Consider the following 23,338-nt stretch of genomic DNA (forward strand, 5'->3'; position numbering starts at 1 on the left):
GTGTGCTAAACCTCGTTTCCTTCTGATCGATAACTTCTGTAAAGCGTCTAGAACTTTGAGGATGAAGTCCGTGTGACATGCTGACAATTTTAACGACAAGTAAACATTACACATTAAATTGTAGCATTTCTCTTACTTTTCTATAACAAATTATTGCCATTACGTTATAAAGTTTGTGCTTCTAGGTTTAGTTGTCAACTTTAGTGCAGAGAGATTATTGCTTATTTATATAACTTGAGCCATGAAGGTTAGTATTGACTTCTATTGTCTTGGTGGCGGGATTTTCAGGTTCATGGAAGTCACGAACATCTTGTGCAGTAGATACACAACGTATAGCCCACATTCCAGTATACACAACGGATCTACACAAACATGTTAGTTTAGTTAGTAGAAATTGCGATGCACACCATCTATATAATCGTAAGACAAAAAGAAATGAAAAGTCACGGGTAACAGGCACGAAAATCCGTGAACGTCATACCCTTTCTGCATGTTGATTCGTCCAGTGGGTGACCCTTAATATAGCTCTTATCTAGTTCTGTGTATGTTCTCTCCGTCACCCAAATCCTATGAAACATAGGCAGTCGTTGAGTCGACTTCCCATAAGCAGTAAAAGCTCTTTCTAAATACCATTCCTCAGTAGAAGACTACTTCAATTATATGCCAAGTATTTCAAAGAAATTGTCTGATTCCACTTATACATGACTGAAGATACAAACCCGTGCTGGATTTTAACTTATGCGCGGAAACAAGGATTGCTGAAGACGTGCTGCGTGAGATCCACAGTCATTAGCCACAATCTCATGTCCTCCATGTAATAAACTAAGAGCTAAAAATATATCATTTGAATCCTTAGAAATCAATAAACATCCGTCCCTCAGTCGTAATTTAATGTTAATTGACCAGACACAGCACAATATTTCCTCACTAAATCTTGCTTAATCGTTACCCTCCTGTAGTTCTTTCTATAATGTCTTTTCATTTCATTCCTCCATTTACTCTTTTATTCTAGTGTGTTATTTTATGATATGCACTTCGGTTCTATACTAAGAGAAATTCTTTATATAACAGATATATAATTTAGCTTATGCTTTTTTTGCTAAAACTGACAATTTCTACTCGCTTTCTGCACCACGCTCCATAAATAATACGTCTTCAAGCTATTCTTCGTTATTTTTGTCTTGTTTTAATTTTATTTTATTCTGAGTCCTAATATAATTCAAGCTGCTGCAGACGAAGAGTTTGTTGAAACAAAATTGCATCCTCTCACTGTTTTGTTGAGCGTATGTAGTCCTCATTTAACTGAGCGCACGCCACACAAACACACACACACACACAAAGAGTTTTTCGAGTTAAAGTGTTAATGTACTTCTGGTTTATTTTCTTTATTTTATTTACTGTTTACCTTTTAAATAACGCTACCACTCCACTCTCGAAGATGAATTTTCTTCTGTGTTGGTATGTCACTCCCGATGTGTAACATCTTTTTCAGTGTTGATTTCCAGCATTGTAACCTCCTTAACAGTGATAGCTAGCTAGTCTCATGGAAGCCCTGAAAGCTAAAAACAGGTTAACGAAATTAATTAACGCTGCAGAACCTTCACAATATTGTGCTTTCGTCTATAGTTAGATGTTTACCTGGCTTTTAGTTGTAAGTTGCCGGTCCACGTGGTTGCTCCTGTGGGCTCCTACGTGCAACTTGCTCATTCGCTCGCTCGTACACTAAAAATGCACTTGCCAAAAATGGAAACGTGCGCAATAAATACGTATATAGTGATCGTTCTCCCCTCGAAATTATACTTTTTTCTTGCTAGCCTTCATCAAGTGAGAGTAATGAAATGTTTCTCAACCAATCGAAGTCATACAAATTTCAAAACGAGCGAAGTTAATGTGTGCAGTGCTGTGAAATGACAACCGGTCGGGTGGGAAAAGAATAAGTGAACTGCTTATTATTCCAAAAGTAATGGCGACGTCTGTTGATACATTTATCTCACTGTGAGGGAAATGGAAAATGACTACCATTGGCTATGCAGCTATGATTGTACCTACGCGTGCTCCTCTTCGTCCAAACCAAATGGACGACTACGAATGTCTCTCTTCAGCGTTCCAAAAATGTGTAAATGTCTTGGAGAGAGATTAGGACTGTAAGGGCTATTATAAGTGCTTTCTAGCGAAACTTCTGCAGAATAGTCTAACCAAGCTGGGCAATATGTGAGCGGACGTTATCCTACCAGAGAAAGATGCTGGCCGTCAACATTCCTGGGCGTATGGAAGTAGAGCTGCGCTTCAGTTTTTGAAAAGTGTTGAAGTACTGCTGTGCGTCTATTGTGAGTCAGTGTTCCAGAAAATCAGTGAGCAGCGGGTCCTTTCATTCAAAAAATTGGTCATCATGACTTTCCCGGAGCCTGGAAGTCTTTACTCATCCTCTACAATGTCCCGATCTCTCCCCATGCCATTTCCAAATTTTTGGAGCCCTGTTTCTAACGAAGAGGTGATCGTAGTGGTACAAAGTAAGATATGTGTGTTAACTGTAATTGCTATTACTTTTCAAATAATGAATAGTGTATTTACTTTTTCCTCCCTATGGCCCGTATCTCGTGGTCGTGCGGTAGCGTTCTCCCTTCCTACGCCCGGGTTCCCGCGTTCGATTCCCGGCGGGGTCAGGGATTTTAATCTGCCTTGTGATGGCTTGGCCTTGTGTGATGTCCTTAGGTTAGTTAGGTTTAAGTAGTTCTAAGTTCTAGGGGACTGATGACCATAGATGTTAAGTCCCATAGTGCTCAGAGCCATCCTCCCTATGTCTCGTTTTCTTATAACTGCCCCTTGTGTTGGAAAGATTCTCTCAAACTCAAAGAGAGAATGAGTGTAATTAATTTGGATTGAGTTTTATGAGAACTAGTAAATTAACTGTAATTCTATTAACTACAGAGCTAGAGGAAAACGTACTTGATCAGCATTTTTTTTTAGAGAATAACGTACAAAGAACCATTTACCGTATTCTAAACTACCCATCACTGAAAGGTCTCAAGCAGTGACGGACAGGTAAGCGACATTTTTCTTATGGATGACCATTCACTATTGAATGGTATTCGTATAATTTCATAGATTCAGGTTCACATATTACGCCTTGCAAAATACCGGAACTCCGTTTACTGTTATTCACATTGTGAGAACCGGCACATTTACCTTTAATTAGCAACACACTACCCTAACGCTTGCACTTCGAGATAAAGTGGCCTCACTTTGCAAAATTTGACGCACGTTAACTCCAGCATAATTACGTGGCGTGCCGACAAAAACGCGGCCTGTTTGCAGACCACCTCCTTGCCCCACTGCTCCATTTGCGCTCTTTGTGTGGGCGCCCTAGTGGCATAACAAAGAATGCCTACTGGAGAGATGCTCCGTCGCTTTCATTCTTTTGAGCACGTACAAACGGTGAAAAGTTAATTAAAGCTCAGCCGCCACCTAAAGAATAATACATACATATCTCTTGAAACATCGCTAAGGCGTAATTCAAAAGATGTTAAATATTTAAAGTCGTTTATCCCCTGCTGAATGTCTTGTGTTTAGTACGTAATAAATGATTTGTTGTCATTGTATATAATTATTTTAAATATAAATGAAACAAGTATAGCTAAATGATCGGTATCATTCAGTGACCATCCAAGAGTTCATAACTAAACGGCGAATAATGGAGTCTTCTAAATGGTAAAGAAAATACAGTGCTTTGGAGACGAAAGCTGTACGAATATTCCAACAGATAACAGAAATTAATAATATGATTTCTTCTGCTTGAGTGACAAACTAGCCACCTTCGTCTGTAGACCAAAGACACAAAACAAAAAAATGTCTCTGAGCACTATGGGACTTAACTTCGGAAGTTATCAGTCCCCTAGAACGTAGAACTACTTAAACCTAACTAACCTAAGGACATCACACACATCCATGCCCGAGGCAGGATTCGAACCTGTGACCGTAGCGGTCACTCGGCTCCAGACTGTAGCGCCTAGAACCGCTGGATAACCTCGGCCGGCAGACACAAAACAAATGGCTTCTTAGAGTATTTGTCGAAGTTAATAACTGAGGTGAAGTTCCTCACAACCACATTAAAACTGTTTCTTTCTGGTTAGAGGCCGATGCTGATATACGGGGTGTAGACATAAATATGTAAATTCTACAAATACCTTACGAAGCCTAATACGGTGTAGGAAAACCGTTGGTGCTCAAAACATCCTCGTTTCGGAATGGATAGATACATGCTCTGTATGGTTTCCAAGGAACTCATATATCTTTCTTCCAGTAAAATTGTGGCAAATTCAGGTAAAGACGATGGACCTGGAGATCGATGATGCACCTATCTCTCGAAAGGAGACGACAAACGCTACTAAATACTGAGATCTGGTGACTGTGGAGGACAGGGAAAATTTGTCCTGATGCTCACGAATGTAGTCCTCGATGACGCGAGCTGAGTAAACGTCCAGCCGTCTTTGAACACAGCATCACCACGGCGGGACAACCATTGCACCCTGGACTCAGGAGTACTATTTGGGCGTAAAATCGGCCAGATGTTGGCAATGGTGTGAAACAGAACTGCCGGCCGGGGTGGCCGAGCGGTTCTAGGCGCTACAGTCCGGAACCGCACAATCGATACGGTCGCAGGTTCGAATCCTGCCTCGGGCATGGATGTGTGTGATGTCCTTAGGTTAGTTAGGTTTAAGTAGTTCTCTAAGTTCTAGGAGATTGATGACCTCAGAAGTTAAGTCCCATAGTGCTAAGAGCCATTTGAACCATTTTTGAAACAAAACTCACTCGACCAAATTAATTTCTTTAATTGTTGTATAGTTCTAGCATTATGGCGTCCTCCCCGCGTTTTCCTATTTCGGTCATTTACATCATTGGTCTGTTGTGTAATTCCAGCTCGTCATGCAATTCACAGTTTATGGAGCTCTATGAGTTCCTTTCGTGTTATGCTGGTGCTGAAAGGATTCGTGGGTGCGACACTCAGTTCTGCAATGAGTTTTTCGGCTGACGTCACAATCCTCTTCAATGACCATCTGTCACCATCATTCAATATATACAATTTCGTCCGCGTTGTGACTTAGCGGATTATATTTTTCCACTTTCCGTGTGTGCAGTGCAAATCTTAGGTATGGAGCTTCTTCGGATCACTTGGTTACGGAAGGACTCAACACATGGGTACTAAATATTTGCCCACTTCTGAATTCACATAGCTGCGACATAAAGTACTTGCAACAACACGGTCCTATGCTCTGACCATGACTGACACTCGGAACATATTGGTGACATTTCACGAGTGCCATTCGTAATCAGGTACCACGGCACAACCAGTAGGTTTGGCTAGCATCTACATTTATGCTGAAGCGTACATTTCTTGCGGTGTTTCCATATTTTTGTCCCACCCCTAAACTGTCTGCATACAGTGTCATTCAAATTGGCGTGAAGTCCTTATCATAGACCTGAAGTTGAACCTTTATACAGAGGGCGTTCCACATTGATTTACAGTTTGTTTTCCATCACTCGTGGTGCACAATTTGACCCGTCATTAAACTTGTGAGGAAACATTTTCAGTCATTTCAAGCTGTTTCACTTACAGATAAATAATAACAACTTCAAAGTAAAGTTTACTGACAATTGAGAGAATTGATTTCAGAGCAAAGAGTATTTACACATTGTAGACGAGGATGAAATCCAAATAATAATATACTTAACGGAATTTTAAACAGTGGTGTGACTGCGAGAGGAAAAGACAAAAACAACATGGATCAGTATCATTATTTTCTTTGGACAATAACTGTAGAAACATTTTTAACATGCGACAGAAACTGGCTGTTGTCTAATTATGAGTGATGTAGGAGCCGGTTGAGAACATGCGCCACCTGCCATTGTACAGAAATTTCTGTTGTTTGTATGAAAGCGTGGTGTTTGAAAGTGATATTCGTGTCTGACGGAGAATGAATGAGGTAGTACGCTCTCAGTAGGAGCGTGATTACTGTGATCGACAGGCATGGTTCATGCAGCGCGTTCATATCAAAGGATATGCTTTCACTGCATACACTGCTCAGGTCATACACAGATATACTATCCCCCTGTACACAGAATAAATGATCTTCCATAATAAGTAAACATGCGTTTGACAATATGAAATATGTACTTCATATTATAGGAAATGAAAGGAATTTAATGAAGCACTAAACGCTCTCTCTAGGATTTGTTTCTTTTTCAGTCTATGACAATAACAAAAAAAATGTCCATAGAGTTGCAATTTCAATTTTGGTATAGATACTATCTATTTTTAAGTAACAGATAGGAGAATAACTATCTAGAATAAAAATATTCCGTAAACTATGCAGGGCTTTATACTTCCTGACTCAGTTGCGAAACACTCTATCGCTGCCGGTTCCCAGGACAACTTAGTAAGGAATAGATTGCATACAGAAACTAGGAAATAGCAGAGGTAACTCCCGATATGTATGCAAAACATCTAACCAGCAGATAACACGGTTACGGTCGTGACTGACCAATTCTACTACAAAAAGTACCGTAGTGTATACTGACTTACGATAGTCTATAACAGCCTACAGTAGTACTACAAATATGATCATTATATAAAGACCATAGAGGGTATACTACCTCAGTAAACATAGTAGATGACATGCCGTAAGACGTCAGGCATATTTGGTAAATGGTAAATGATTTACCGGATTTTCATGACAAAAGTTTTATCCTCAGAACGTCTATTTGTGTCTGTGTACACCATCTTCAGATCTGTTCTACATTTATCCCAATATAACGAAACCAGAGTAGCATCGTCAAGATATGTTGGCGTTCTTACAATAGGTGCTGTTTTACACTAATCTGAAGATGTTTGTCACTGCCTGAAAATAATAGTCTGAGGACAACGTTTTCCATGATCATAGACTGCAGTGAAAGAAAAAGAAGCTCATGGAACAATGCTATTGTTCGAGTATACTGTCATGTTTGTTGTAAAGACTGTAGATGCTTTTCAACATATGCTATGAACTAATGGTCATGAAAGAAGCATAGGATGCCATGCAGTATCGTACTGTTCGGCGGGCGTTCTGGCTCGACCAACCTCCAAGTAATCTTCTACCAATGGCGTCACTGGATGTGGTGTGGAGCGGTTTGTGTTTAGTATGAACCTCCAGCCTGTTGTTATCGCGTTTATTGACATTGGAACTGCTACTCATCGGTGAAGGCGCCCCTCAGCTGGCCACACGCGGCTGAATGTACCGACTTCCGGTGTTCCCAACAAGGAAACAGGCCCTCCACTGACGGGAATCGAACCCAGGAGCCCCGCATTACACGTAGCCGCACTGTCAACTTAGCTACGGAGTCGGATATAGATGTGATATAGTCTGCTGCATATAACGCCATGCTTTACGCAGCTGTTAATGAAGAAAAGATAAAGCTCTGAAACGAGAATTACATTTTGTACTATGTTCTCCAGCAACGCAACAAGAAGGAATTTCCTGCGATCGACTTCACACAATCATCATCTGCAAGATTCCGGTAAACACTGTTTGTGAAAGTAAAATTTATAGAAGGAAATTTGAAATTTTGTTGCATACAGTATTGTTCGCTACGATGTGTTCTGTGCCGAAAGAGAAGCGACTAAAGAAATGCGGTGCCATTGGAACTGAAATGGTGAGAAATCAGCAGCAGAGGGGGCCCTGTGAAATATAGTATTCTTTCAGATGTGTAGCACTATGGCCGGTCGCTGTGGCCGAGCGGTTCTAAACGCTTCAGTCTGGAAACGCGCGACCGCAACGTTTTTTTTTAGCGCTCTGTCTGATGGAACTTATACGTGAACTGTCTTGTGTGGGGAAAGGCGATTTCAAAGCACTATGACAAACTGTATCCGTGTTAAAATACCAGTTGCTGATATCGAAAATGCAACAAATTCCCTCGAATTCTGAGTCTCGTTTTGTCCTTATATTTAATAGGAACGCAATTTTAAGGGTTCCACCATATACCAGCAGCTGGACTTACGTGGTGTAAGAAATGGCGCATGCAAACCTTGTATTAGCCGTGAAGTTGAAAATTTGCGCACTATTTGTTAAACTACCTGCACCTACGTACCATGTATTAAACACTGGTACACAATGAGTCTTTTCAACGTGTCACCCTCACATCTTCAGGCAAAACATGACGTGATGCGAACACACGCCTTAGTTTCCTTTAGTAAACAATATAAAGAGTTTCTAATCACCAACCATGAGATAATGAGCTTGAAAAGATAGTACATCGTGGTGACCCATAAAAAGCAAATAAAAAACTTCCATAATCCAACTGACTCTAGCTGCCATCCAAACAAACTTCTATTTTATATTTTGACCAGAGCTGAAGTGTTCAATGAACACAGTTGATGTAATGATTCGTGTCTGATTTACTGATCACGGTGAATATAGCAGTTATCGTGATTAATCTTGAATATTGCCGCACGTAGAACAGCTGGTCTTAGACAACCAAAAAGTCTTGGGACAGCGATATGCACATACAGTATGTTCCAGTAAGAGCGTGCAAACATTTAACAGTACTTAGAGGACGCTCCACTTAACAATTTGAAATAGGGACCCTGGGATCGGAGAAGCCAGCTTAAGGAGGTAGGCGGAATAAAATCACGTTACTATACACGTTTTTATTTGCGTAACTTACAATTAACTGCAAATACCATCACTGACACATTGAACGTACCATTTGTACTCTATCTTACAAAATATGCTGAAGCTGAAGGCCAAAAAGTGACATCGGCCAATAAGATTATGACGCACCCTGACAAATATCCGTGTTGCGTTTCGAATCACATCACAGGCAGCTACATCTCTAGGAACTAATTCCATCTGCGTAAGCACTGGGGCCTCATACACAAGTGATTTTAGATATCCTCATAGGATCTAATCAAGGGGTTGAGGTCAGGTGACTTCGCAGGCCATCGAATAGGACTTCCGCGACCAATTGAGCGACCGGAATAAAAAGCGTTGAGATGGTTACGGACATCCGCCATGAAGTAAGGTTGTGCACCGTCATGTTGTATCCACATTATCTCAAGAGCAGCCAGGCGAACGTTTTCCGACAACGAAGGTTGTTTGCACAAGCAACTAAGGTAAACAAAACGTGCGTCATGACTACCTAGTAATCAGCCTAGTCCCCCTTGTTCCCTTGCAGGAAATAAAGAATGCACATATAAATAAACAGCAAAGTACGTGGGAACTTGTACGCATGCTAGCTGTAAATAAGCTGGAAAAAAGTAACGTTAGACAAAGCAGTAGGCCAATTTACTTCCACATGTCCTTAAGATGGCTTCTCTGACCCCAGGTTCAAAATGGTCCAAATGGCTCTGAGCGCTATGGGACTTAACATATGTGGTCATCAGTCCCATAGAACTTAGAACTACTTAAACCTAACTAACCTAAGGACATCACACACATCCATGCCCGAGGCAGGATTCGAACCTGCGACCGTAGCAGTCACGCGACCCCAGGTTCCCTACCTCAAATTGTTCTGTGGAGCATCCTCCATGCCCTGTAACACTTTCGCTTTCGCGTGGCTCCCTCCGTCGGAGATTCGAGTCCTCCCTTGGGCTTGGGTGTCTGTTTTGTCCTTAGCGTATGTAATTTTAAGATAGATTAAGTAGTGTGTAAGCCTAGGGACTGACGACCTCAGCAGTTTAGTCCCACATTACCTTACCACAAAAACACTTTTTCACGCCCCTACGGAAACAACCTATATACAGAAGACGGTAGTATCACTTAGGTATAAAAATCGCCTGCATTAGCGGAGCTGTCATTTGTACTCATGTGAAAGAGTTTCTGATGTAATTATGGCCTTATGATGAGAATTAACAGACATTGGACGCAGAATGGAAGTTGGCTCAACAAGCATTGGAGATTTCATTTTCGGGAATTTTTAAGGAATTCAATAGTGTAAGGTCCATACATTGAATCGTGTGCCGAGAGAACCAAATATCAGGCATTACCTCTCACCACGGACAACGCAGCTGACGATGGCCTTGACCTAACCACCGAGAACAGTAGTGGTTTCGAGTTGCCAACAGATAAGTAAGACTGCGTGAAATAATAATATAAATCAATGTGGGATCTACGACAAACGGTGCCCTTAGCACAGTGCTGAGCAATTTGGCTTTAATGTGCTATGGCAGTAGATGCCCTTCGCAAGTGATCACGCTAACACTACAACTTCGCCTACAGTACCTCCCTAGACGACTGAAAAACCGTGGCCTGGTCAGACCAGTCCCGATTTCAAAATGTAAAAGCTGATGGCAGGTTTCGAGTGTGTCACAGACCACAAGACGCTGTGGACCCAAGTTGTCAACAAAGAACTGAGCAAGCTGTTTCTGGCTCCATAATGATGTGTGTACATTATATGGACTTGGTCCATTGGTCCTGCTGAACTGATCATTGATTGGACACCATTTGCAACTATTCATAGATTTTATGTTTCCAAACAACGATGGAACTTTCATGGATGACAATGCACCAAGTCAGAATGTTCTGGCAAACTCGAGGGACGAGCGGTCTACGGCGCTGCAGTCATGGACTGTGCGGCTGATCCCGGCGGAGATTCGAGTCATCCCTCGGGCATGGGTGTGTGTGTTTGTCCTTACGATGATTTAGGTTAAGTAGTGTGTAAGCTTAGGGACTGATGACCTTATCAGTTAAGTCCCATAAAATTTCACACAAACACAACTCGAGGGAACGCTGGCCACCGAGTTCGCCCTACATGAATCCCATCGAATATTAATGAGACGTAACCGAGAGATTAGTTCGCGACAAAATCCTGCACCGGCAACACTTCCGCAGTTATGGACGGCTATGGAGACATCATGGCTCAGTATGGCTTCGGAGCCAGCCGCGGTGACCGAGCGATTCTAGGCGCTTCAGTTCGGAACCGCGCTACTGCTACGGTCGCAGGTTCGAATCCTGCCTCGGGCATGGGTGTGTGTGATGTCCTTAGGTTAGTTAAGTTTAAGTTGTTGTAAATTGTAAGGGACTGATGATCTCAGATGTTAAGTCCCATACTGGTCAGAGCTATTTGAACCATTTTCCTCTTTTTTTTCCTGGTGTACTTCCAACGACTTGTTGAAACCCTGCGAAGTTGCGAAGCTGTACTACCCCGGAGTAAAGGAACTCCGACAAGGTATTAAAGTGCATTCTTTGACTTTTGTTACGTCAGTGTATATGACGCGATCCTCATTTACTTCATTAGACTACTCAGCCATAATGCTGGAGCGTTCATATTGCAGTCCGACTCGGGGCTACATTCCTGTCCGGGAAAACGGAGAGCGAGCGAATGGTGTGTGACGTCGCTCATTTCCCACAGCGTTCTTTCCACAGCAAACAAAGCCCCTTTCGATAATTGCACGTACACACATTACCGCGAGTCGAGCCGGTGCAGCATTTCGTCCAATTTGTGTTGATTTGTTGATCGTAATCTGCTGGAATTAGCGGCCCGTTCTTTCCATTCACAAAAGGCACCACGTCAGCCGAGCGCATAACGGAGCAAAATTATCCGCGCGGCCAGCGGCGACGGCGCAGCGGCAAACGCGGTGTGTCACCGCTCCCGGCGCACAGTGTGGCCGCAGGCGCTGCGCCGCGGTGCCCTGCGAGTGGGGCTGGCCTGGCCGGGCTAGGGCACGCCGAACCGCGAACTGGCCACCGCTTTAATTGGCGCGCTGTAATTATTAAATGCGCCGCCTGCCAGCCTACGTCACCCACGAGTACGTTCGATTGCTCGCTCCGTCGTGCGTGCCCACAACCGACCCGCTTGTATGCAGCGAACGAGCGCAGCATGATTGAATCCTCCTGTCTCTACATCTACGAGGCAGGGTCGGCGGTTACCTCTGCAACAACCCGTTTTCAGTTACATCGTTTTGTTTTTCCAATGCCAGTTTAACTGGACCATTAAAACAGCGCAATATAATCGTTTCCTGGCATAACCAATTTTCTGTTTTTGTATAGCTATCGTTTCCTACTCTAAATTGTACAAAGATTGAAAATTTTGCCTCCCTCAGTTTTACATAGCACCAATATATTAAATTAAATAGGCAAATGAAAGAAAACGTAGTACGTCCACCGTCTGCTGCTTTTGTCGAAAAGTGATAAGTGGTTGACTGCTACAGTAGAGTCGATAGTTAGAGGTGAACGGGACCGTAACCACCTCGAACTATCGAAAAGTCGGACTATCGAAATTTAAATGGGAGGAAGAAAGATTATGATATTGTAAGTAATACAGGTCAGAATATGAACGTCTTTAAAATAAAAGTATTTACACATGTATTTTCATTGGCCGAATAACAATAATTATTTATTTACACAAGTAATAGTGATGTGTCTTTCGTTTGGCGAAGCTGCAACGTTTCCTCGCAGCAATGTCACGCCACCGTCTCAGGAGCAGTAGGTCAGTTGGTGTCGCCTCAGGCTGTGGTTCCACGTAGCATATGGCGGCCTCGAGGGCAGCGTAGCCATCTCTGTGACTCATCATCGGTACAGCCTCTGCCTCGTCATCCTCGTCACTCTCACACTGCGATGGAATGTTAAACATGTCAATTATAGAAGAGTCTGTCACTTCCAACTGTTCGTCAAAATTTAGCCACTCGCCTACTTACACCTCTCCTGCCTTTTCACACCCTGGCAGACTTCTGATTAAATTGACAATGGTTGATCGTCCTCAGATGCTAAATTTTAAGTTTCTGTGTCTGGCATACTTTCCTGTAGAATTTCTTCCATGACGTAGAAATTGTGTCTGAATTTATTTCGCTCCAAGATTCGCTAATCCAGTACACGACGTCCTTCAAAGTCACTTTCTTCAAAGCTCCTACAATGCTTTCGTTGTCTACGTAGGGCAGGACTGACTGTAGAAATCGCCGTCGATACTTTTTTTTTTTTTTTTTTTTTTTTTAGAAATTCCATAACGCTCTGATCCATGGGCTGAATGAGACGGGTAAAGTTTGGTGGGAAAACCACGGCGCGGATACCGTCGCACAGCACTTCTCCTGCACTTGGATGTGAGGACGCATTATCCATGAACAAAATTGCTTTGCGTGGCAGTCCCCTTTCTTTTGAAAAATTCTTGCAGTCAGGTACAAATGAGTTAAAAAACCAGTTCTTGAAGCTCCCCTGATTCATCCAGGCACTATTCTGATGTGTATAGACATCCGGAAGAGCTGAGATGGATACATTCTTGAATGTTCTTCGCTTGGCAGACTTCCCAATCACAACTAGTTTCAGTTTGTGGATTCCAGTTGCATTTGAAGCTGCCATAACTGTGAGCCGCTCTTTGCTTTTTTTGTGCCAAGGAGCACATTCTTCTTCACAAACAGCAAGTGTTCTCGCTGGTAACATTTTAAAATTTAGTCCAGTTTCTTTAGTTATATATTTGTTCATTAGACGAATTTTCGTCAATTGCGATTTTTTTAAACTTGACGATAAATTTTTAAACGGCCTGAGCGTCACCAGACAGTTTTTCTCCACATACGTCTAGTTGACGCTCTCCATACCTCTTCTTCCACTTGTCGATCCAACCCACACTAGCGGCGAGATTGTCATCGCCTTCCTGCAGCTGTTTTCTGAAAAACAAAGCTTTTTCTTGCAAAATTGGGCCAGAAATCGGAGTACCCTTCTCTCTCTGTTGGGTAAACCACATGAACAATGCCTCACTTGTTTTTACGACTGAGAGATTCGCGTGAGCATTTCTGTGAAGAAAACTTTTCCAGTTTAAGTCGGTTTCTTCGCGTCACCAACAGTAACTTCCCCGACGCCATATCCGAGAGCGAGTTTTTTTTATTGTTTCTCCTTTGTCAAGTCGTCTTAGTGCTTCTACGTTTAGATGCAAAGGCACAAATATCCTCTTTTTTGTTACAGCACTCATCTTTGTAAGGTGTACAACGGAACACACAGTCTGATGACCGCAGATGTTAAGTCCCATAGTGCTCAGAGCCATTTGCACAAAAATCATGTTGTAATCAGTGATCATACCAGTAAAAAGAGTGAAAACTAAGGTTAAAAAACTATTTTTAGTGTTGTTTTGTCCGTTTTGAAGGGATATAAGCAGGTAAGGGCATGTTATGCAGACACAGAGAGCTGATAATAATTGATAGAGGTGTGGCGTTAGTCCATATGGAGTTAGCGCAGTTGGATAGCGAAAGGGGTATCCAAATTAGGTATGAAGGACAGAGGAAGGCGAAATGGTGTCAACTGTGGGTACAGGTGGCGCTAAATTGACAAGAGATACAGCCTGTACAGCAAGAGGGATTTACTCGTATTTTGTTGTGTTTGGGTGGCAGAACAATGGTGGTGGGATTGGATGGATGGAATGATGTATTAACAAGGCATGTGGAAATAGTCAGTGCTGGATCCTTACTAGGAAGTTCGGCGTTTCATTTTTTGGGAATTTGAGGGGCGGGGATTGTTGTGGTTGGCAGGAGAGCCAACCCGTATAACTAAAGGAGGCCGAAATGCACGCGTTTTAGCTCACGCAGGCTGGCGTGAGGTCTGGAACATGGCAAGGGAATTTGAATTGAGAAAAACGGACTTAGCTAGTGGAATAATTAACTTTAATCCATTAATGAAGAACGTCGCTCTTTATGGTACATGATTCACAATATCAATAGTACGGATACTGGCGCCTTGCTAGGTTGTAGCAAATAACGTAGCTGAAGGCTACACTAACTATCGTCTTGGCAAATGAGAGCGTAGAAGTCAGTGAACCATCACTAGCAAAGTCGGCTGTACAACTGGGGCGAGTGCTAGGAAGTCTCTCTAGACCTGCCGTGTGGCGGCGCTCGGTCTGCAATCAATTGATAGTGGCGACACGCGGGTCCGACGTATACTACCGGACCGCGGCCGATTTAATGGCTACCACCTAGCAAGTGTGGTGTCTGGCGGTGACACCACAGGGATAATTGCAAGTGTTACACAATGAAAGATTTTTCAAGGTGATTTGCATAGGGAACAGAGATTTGTATGTGTGGTAATCTTTGTTCTGGAGATAGTGGCTGAACATATTACTCTGTGTTTAGATTTCTGGACACTGGAAGTAAATGATGGTATCAGGGAATTATGAGAACATGGGGTTGGTTAGTTGGCTGATTTTGGGATAGGGGACCTAAATGCGAGGTCATCTGTCCCATCGGATTAGATAAAGGTGGGGAAGGAAGTCGGCTGTGCCATTTCAAAGGAACCATCCCGGCATTTACCTGAAGCGGTGTAGGGAAATCACGGAAAAACTAAATCAGGATGGCCCGAAGCGGGTTTGAACCATCGTCCTCCCTAATGAGGTCCATGGTGCTAACTTCTCCGCCACCTCACTCGGTAGAGCAGCGGGATAAGTAGGATAAGGATACTACAGAAACGGACAAACGTTCGAATTTATCAATCGAGTCTGCAGTTGGTTTCTCTCACGACCTTGTCCACAATGCTCTCGAAGTTAATGAACTTGATTACAGTTGTTGAGGCCCAACAGTGAATGTTGTTGTTTGGGCTGAGGAGCATAGTGTGGGGTAGACGTGGCGTAGTATTAGTCAAGTTTGAAAGTGAGCATTAAAGTATTTGATTTGGGTGGTATCATTCTTAGGTACGATTTGTATATACTGCAGTATTTTTGTGTTTTAAAGTTAGGGTTCATTCTGGACGAAATGAAAGCGTTAAGTGGTAAGAAATATCAGCTGTAATGTGTTAGTGCAAGGCGATGGTAAGGAAGATATGTAATTTATTGCGACACTCCTTAGATTCAGTGAAAATGGTCTTTTATAGCTACTGTGGAATTTCGGGATGGGCTTCTCTACTGATTCGTTTGTCTCTGTAGTCCATGGAATGGAGTCTGTGAGAAAGCAAGTTGGTGTTGATTGGAAATTGTGATTATGACGTCTTGCAGAGGGTCTTGCTAGCGTAGTGTGCACGTACAGAGTATCACTGGGGTGGACCTGAGTTGTAACCTGACACAGTGTTTGAGGCGGCGCTGTCCTGTTGGTAGGCGACGGAGCTGCCCGACGTGGCGCCGCCTCTGGTGCTGCCCGGGGCGCCGGCGGCAGTGCGCTGCAACGGCGGCGTCCTGACGCCTGTGGCCGCGGGACCTCCGGCCGCCAAGGAGCTGCACCGCGACAAGGGTCAGTCACTCGCCGCGGCGAGCTCTCCATTTCCATCTAAATTTTTTGCTAAAGTAGTCACCACATTCATTAATACTTATTACACATGATTCTTGAGTTTCTCCCGGCGTATTTGATAGTCAAAATATCCACGGGTGTACTGCCGGTCTATAGTGACCTACGGGCACAATATTTCGGCGAACATACATGTCGCCATCATCAGGTGAATTGATGGACTGAGTGGACGGCGGAGGGAGCGCGCCGCGGGCGGAGGGTATTTAAATCGGCCGCCGCCACCACCGAACCCAAATAAAAACAAGAAACCGTTACTACTAAAGTGACAGAAAAGAAACCGCAACACTCTACTGAAAAGAACATACAAGAGACAAGCACATCCAAAAAAACCCCAAAAAACAATAATTGAAGGAAATGTCGGAATGGGACAAAAACCTTCGCAACAACAACCTCTGAGGACAGAGAAAGAAACTAGAGTGACACACCGAACCCAGTTCCCTCTGAGCAGCCATAGCGTACGGATCTCCGTGCCGGCACGTTCACAGGAGCTCTGTCCGTCAGTTCACCTGATGATGACGACATGTATGATCGCCGAAATATTTTGCCCGTTGGACACTGTAGACCGGCAGTACACCCGTGTATATTTTGATTACTCATTACACATGTTCTGCGTCCAAGCAATTTCGTTCTCAGCTTCGTTCACACATTGATTGTTTCTTTCTCAGCGCGTTTCTTCACTAAACTCTTTCAAATTAGAACACAGTACGTGTTCCAGGTGGAGATCAAATGCTTCAGCTAAGCTTCCTCAAATAAAACTTGAAAAACTCCATCAACACGCCAGTACGCCCAAAAAATTCCTTGTGCTTCGTAGTCATCGCAGAAGATGTACAGGTTCCAGTCACATTAGTGAGATCATTCTTATATTCGACATCAATGTGCAATAACCACTGACATACTGGATGTGGCAGCGCTGGCTACATAAGGTACGTCCAGCGGAAGCTGGTAACAATGCACTCATTATCGTAATGTGGAACGGGTGTTTTATCTAACGTCCAAAATGCCATGTAAATTGGCTTTTGGGACAAATGTGGAAGCATTTCCAAAACAGCTGGGTTTGTAAACTGCTGGCGTGCCACACTGACGGAAAGAAATTGCAGCAACAAAAAAGCTTATGTACAGTTATGAAATTTCTGGAATACGTTCGATAGGTAACATATTTAAGTGATTAACGGTACCAGATCAGAGGAGATACGCCATTGCAAATGTGAAGTGCTGGTTCATTAATAACGAGTGTGACTGCCAGAATGTTGAATGAAAGCACGATAACTTGCATGCATTGTGTAGCAGAGTTGCAGGATATCAATATGTGGGATAGAGTTCCACGGGTGTTGCACTTGATCGGCCAATACAGGGACTGAAATGTTCCATATGTGTTTGACTAGAGAGTTTTGGTTATCGAACAGGCCAAGGCAACATTTCCCCCATCTGTAGCGCACGCTGCATTACAACAGCGGTATATGGGGGGCCGTCACCCTGTTGGGAAATACCCTCTCGAATGATATTCATGGACGGCAGCAGAACAGGTCGAATTACAAGATTGACGTAGAAATTAGGACTCAGGCTGCATGGGGTAACTACGAGAGTCATACGAAATTTCGCCGCAGACCATAATGCTAGGTGTAGGTGAAGTGTGTCTACCACACAGACAGCATGGTGGCAGGCTCTCAAGTGGCCTGTCTCTAACCAACGCACTGTCATCACTGGCACCGAGGCACAATCACCTTCCGCCAAGAACAGACACCTAAGCTGCCCTCCAATGAACGTTTGCTTGACACCACTGAACCTGCAGATGGCGGCGGTTTGGTGTCAGTCGGATGCACGCTACAGGATTTCTGTCTCGGTACTATCCTTGAAGTAACCGATTTGTAAGAGTCCAGTTGTTTCTGTGTGCCAAATGCTGCTAAAATGCTGCTGCAGACGCAGAACAATGCTCCAAATACATGCAGTGGTCTTTCCGGTCTGTAGTGTCAAAGTGGCTGTCTGGAGCCCGGCATCTCTGTGACTGTAGGTTTTCGTGACCACTGCTGCCAATAGCTACATTCCTTCCATTTCTCTTATTCTGAATATTACAGAACGAACGTCCGATTTATCGTAGTTTTATTGCAAGACCTCGTTTAAACCCAGTGAGATGCTGACAATGGTGTCTTCGATGCCTTAGAGGCATTCTTGACTGACATCCACTCACCACGTACAGTCTCAAAGTTATCTATCGCTCATGATCGTTACTAATGTGATTACGCAATCCTCATGGGCTTCGTCATAATGGCGCTATTAGTGTCACTCTCATCGTTCTGACGTAAGATTTTAATACACTTTATCTTTCAGATATAGAAACACACTTGCAAACTTTCGTTTATGTCGCACAACTACGTCTTGGTGTTGGGAAAATTCTTTCCGTCATTTACATGCTAACTGGCGCTACTCAAAACAGCAGCAATAGATGACGGGGATGACTACCTTCCTGCACGTTTCCCAGTGGTCACCTTTGCAAAGGACGATTATTGAGGCTTTTGAAAGGTGGTCACATTGATGAGACAGATCAGTTTCATTAATGTAGTAGACACAGTTCTGGAAAAATTCCATCAGTTTTACTGACCTCAAGTCCATCATTCAGTCCGTTATGTATTTCACCCCAATGTCTGAGCCACGTGCTTTCAGAGCCACTATTGTTTCAGTTTCTTCCCTCTCCACATCGTTGTCTATTAAAAGTCCCATATTACTGTGCGCAGTACCACCATTTTCCTACAGTTTCCCTTATAAGTACAGCGACATCATTATCTTCGAAAGTTCGTTTCTCCAAACATTTTACTCCATCTTCCCACTCAAATCCGATCTCCTTCCCATAATTTCATTTTACCCGAATTTTTCGCATGAAAGAACTCCAGCCACAGGCCCTGGGTGATCAATTTGTTAAGACCCACCACCGTGTCTTCGTACACGAAATACGTAATAGGGTTCGATTTGGAGGAGCGTGTGATCTGCAGTTGTCAGTTTTCGTAACATCGAGGCGCTAGTACTGTGTCAAGATGGACTGTCTACTGAAGACGACCTTCATTCAAACAATATCAGCTCCAACATCAGCAACTTCGACACCGTTACTCTGACTATTACATCACCAATGCAGATATCAATCGTCGCGTCAAAACCATTTTATTAAACTGGTAATATTCGTAATTTTCTACCATTTTTTTGAGTTAATGTTGACGTTGGAGTTTGTTGTCTACAGTACCTGAATGATTGTACGGCGTTCACTTAGCTGTTGTCAGACCGAATCCCGAATAAGGTAAGTTGGTGACCCATAAATTTAAACGAGCTTTGGCATACGAGTCGAGAACCATCGGAAAGTGGCTACAGTGAAAATCTTGCTGATCAGTCACTAAAAAGTCTTCCAGCGGTTGGAAAGCATATCCTGTGAAAAGATTTGTGGATTACCACTAAATATTCCTCGACTAAATTAGGTTTTATATATCACGACACAGAAAATATGCCTTACCAGGTGGAGTCGTTAGAACGTTCGAAAATAGGGAAGCTCTGCTTGTACAGACGAGGAACACAACATAACAGTTTCTGAGTAACCAATGAGTAAATACTTTCGATCCGTTGCACGTGTAGTTAAGGTGAAACAATCGGTTATCTCGATTCGTAGTCTAGAGGTATAATATCTCCTTTTAGTTCGTAATCAAGCTACTTGCCCGTGTATTCTAATCTAAATTATTACACTATTTTTTTCTGTTTGATAGAAAACATAAGCTATGAAGTAAGTTATACTGGCTAAAACGATTCTACCAATATTATTTCGGAAGTTGTTGCGGAATATTTTGCTTAAGGGGCTCTTAGTTTTCAATTTTCCTCCAGAGATAATGGAATTATGCATCACTGCGTTTGTTGCGGAAGTTAGCTTTGTTTCTGTGACAATGTCTCCATAATAGCGTCAATTCCTCCAGTACGCAGTCGTCAAAATAAACATCAAAAGACTTACAGTAATGCCAAAAAATTCAAAGCACAAGTATTATGGTTGCCTTCGCTGTGGGCAAAATTTCAGCATACCGTCACTGCCCCGCTTGCCCTTCGCATTCAGTGATCCAACATACGAATTTCGTATTGACCAATTCTTGATCAGAAATTCCATACATACTGGTGTATATCGCTGTTAACGAAGAGCAGAAGCTGCTGCAAAAACAAACCCGAGGCAGATTTGAGCAGTAATGAATGTGGGCGAAGAGTGGACTTGGCGTTATCGTTTTCATCAGTCAGAACCGTGACTGAATGGAAGTTTGTTTCCGAACACATAGCGCATACCATTGACATTTGCCTTGTTTCAATATTCTCAAGTGCAATTTGGGCACGAAAACAAATTCGATTGAGATATCAAACGAAATGCAATTATTCTGCAACATGCCATTGCAAACCACGGATCCCTAATAACAAAATAAACTGAAAATTTCCTTAAGAAATTTCCGGTACTTTGTCAATGCGTGGGAGACACTACTTTCGTAGAGTTATTGGGTTCTATAATTTTCACGCTGTGGTCATTTCATGTGGAAGAAAATAATATGTTCCATGACTAGTTTTGGAACGTATGATATTGGTATTTAGCGGTAAGCCATTTCTACGCGCACACTTGTCCTGATGTGTCTACAAGAGCAAAGATCGAAAAATAAGAAGGCCGAAACAGAAACGCTCAGATTAAAAAGTGTGTAAGGTAAGAACACATTCTTAATTCTTTTGCGTAATCTATACATCGAAGAAAAAATATCTGAAAGAGATGAAAATTTCTGGAGGTTCAGGAGAGGGATTAAAATTCAGGGAGGAAGGATATCTAGGATAAAATTTACTCATGATAACAGTTGTCCTGTATCTAACTCATGAAGATTTACAGGACCTACTGAATGCAAAGAGCTGTTTAGCGAACATGGGATGTTGACTGAGAGTAAGTGAAAGAGTGACGGAATTATTAAGGAGCAGCAGTAGTGAGATTACTGAGTACTTAACGTTAATATTTGGTATCATTTAGTAAACGTAATGAAAGAGTTCTGAAATCTGAGAAGCAAAATAGAACATGAAGGTAATTAGTGAACTGAGAGGGTAGCGCATTGTCAGAAGAGAATGTATGCTCCATGTTTGCTACAGTTACCGTTCTGTTTGGTATGGATAACTGGTGCATCACCGTATGGGAGTAAAAGGCATGGCAAGCGACAACGTACTCCATAGATTAAGTACGTGAACAGTACGATTCTTGTAGACAAAACGCCTCAATTTCACACTGATTCACAGTGAAATGCAGTGTAGCATTCAATAAATATTACTTGGCCTGACATAATAATATGTAGCTTACTTTTCGATTTCTCTAAGTTTATCTTGAGTGCATCAGAGCGAGTGAATTGTCTACAATGCGAAAATCGGAAAAGAAGAGAATCGAAGCGGGCAGACTGAAAACGAGGAGGTTCTTTGGAGAATCAGCAAGGAGAAAATAAAGGGTTTTACGGGTGTGGGTAAAGATTATGTGATAATTCTTACCCTAGTATGTACTCACTTCAGTGTATCTGTTGTGGGCAAGGCTTTCTGCCGTGTCACAAGGCTGTCAGCGCCATGGTCGTAGACGCTGCTTATGAGAAATTTACGGAAAGTTTAAATGGGTTGGCCTTTAGTTGGTCGGTGTTAGAAACTGTTGGGAATGGCGGTTTGCCATTCGTCGGCGCTCGCAATTTCCAGAAAGTTGAGCCGAAAATTGTAGAATACCGGAGCGGAACTGTTGCTAGAGTTTTTCTGACTGGGATATTTGAGATTCGTCCAAGGACTGGCTTAAAATGCAGATTCGGCAGGATCACTCCAGGAAGAACTGGAGAGCACAAGTTTCGGGAGTATTCGGACGGAGTTGTACGAACAGTTCCTCGCTTTTGGGCTGAGCCCTTCCAATTGTGATCTTTTGCACTCCGGATACAGACATGAGAGCAGATGGGACGCGGTACGCCAGATTCCGGCACTTCCTGTAACAGTGACTCAGTTCGTCTCATACATTTTGAGCAATGCCCCAGTGATGTGGCGAATTCAAAATCCTTGCTTGATCCTAGACATCTCTTAACACTTTAATCTATTATTCTCTTTTGTGTGACCTCTTGGTCATGAAATGACCACCATTGACTTAGATTTGCATTTGAATTCAGCCAGAACAGATGTGCACGTTCTCCTGTTTGAGCACTTCCACTCACATTTTTCCCACTGATCCACTATTATTACAGTTTTGAGATGAATACCTAAGCTAAATTTCTCCAAACCAGGTATTTGTTTCAGTGTTTGCTTTGATTATTACCTGAAGTTCGCAATCAATAAATGTAGATGATTCAGAATCATTGTTTCATTCCAGTAGTCGACTACCCTATCTCAACTTAGTGACTTATTAATGTTTATAAAGTTACACAGCTGCGATTCACGTGTCAGGGCCAACCCCTTTCCGTTTACCTTTGCACGCAACATTTTCATACTTCTGGGCCATAGTGGCTGGAACGTTTCTACTTAACACCTGCCGTGTTTAACGTTTAAATCTAAAGGGAGTGGAATAGCTGGCCCAATAAAGTGAACATATCAATTCCAATGTGTTTATTAACTACCAAAAACAATCTCACATAAAAATTAACAGATGCCTCTAAGGCTGAATGTGATCAAACTTTTATCAAAACAACTGTAGTTAAGGCTCGTTATTTAACACCCTTTCAATTCCAATACTTAAACATTGTATGTAAAATAACAGTGGAGACACAGCCTCAATTTTTAACATGAATGCTTAGAACATATTTATTAAAACGTTATTTGGGCAATCTTGCAAGTTACTAGACTAGAGAACCTTGCAGAGTGAACCACGAAATTATTCAAATGCCCATTGGCCAGTAAGATGGGCTTTTAGGGCATAGAAAGTTACAACTTTGTACAATCATAAACGTGTAACAACAGAAGCAAGGCCCAAGCTTGTAATGCCGAAGTCTAACCACGAACGGTGGAGCCGACTGAGGGAAGTAATACTTTACTGCAAACCAAGACGTGGCTCCGTTTGCAACCCCACATCTAGTAGGCCACCGACATGTGAACCCAGCAAACTCTACCGAAGAGGAACACACGAGATCA

At 42.7% G+C, this 23,338-nt stretch overlaps 1 protein-coding gene across 1 annotated transcript in view; it reads left to right on the forward strand.

The window, feature by feature from the left end:
* Nucleotides 1-23,338, forward strand: part of LOC126355434 (dipeptidase 1-like) — a 612,970-nt gene that overhangs the window by 245,520 nt on the left and 344,112 nt on the right. Inside the window, exon 3 of the mRNA XM_050005743.1 lies at nt 16,033-16,165. Within this exon, the coding sequence (XP_049861700.1) occupies nt 16,033-16,165 (133 nt within the window). The remainder of the gene's footprint in view (nt 1-16,032; nt 16,166-23,338) is intronic.

This window comes from Schistocerca gregaria, chromosome 3 (genome assembly GCF_023897955.1).
Source record: "Schistocerca gregaria isolate iqSchGreg1 chromosome 3, iqSchGreg1.2, whole genome shotgun sequence".
In the NCBI taxonomy this organism is placed as follows: domain Eukaryota; kingdom Metazoa; phylum Arthropoda; class Insecta; order Orthoptera; family Acrididae; genus Schistocerca; species Schistocerca gregaria.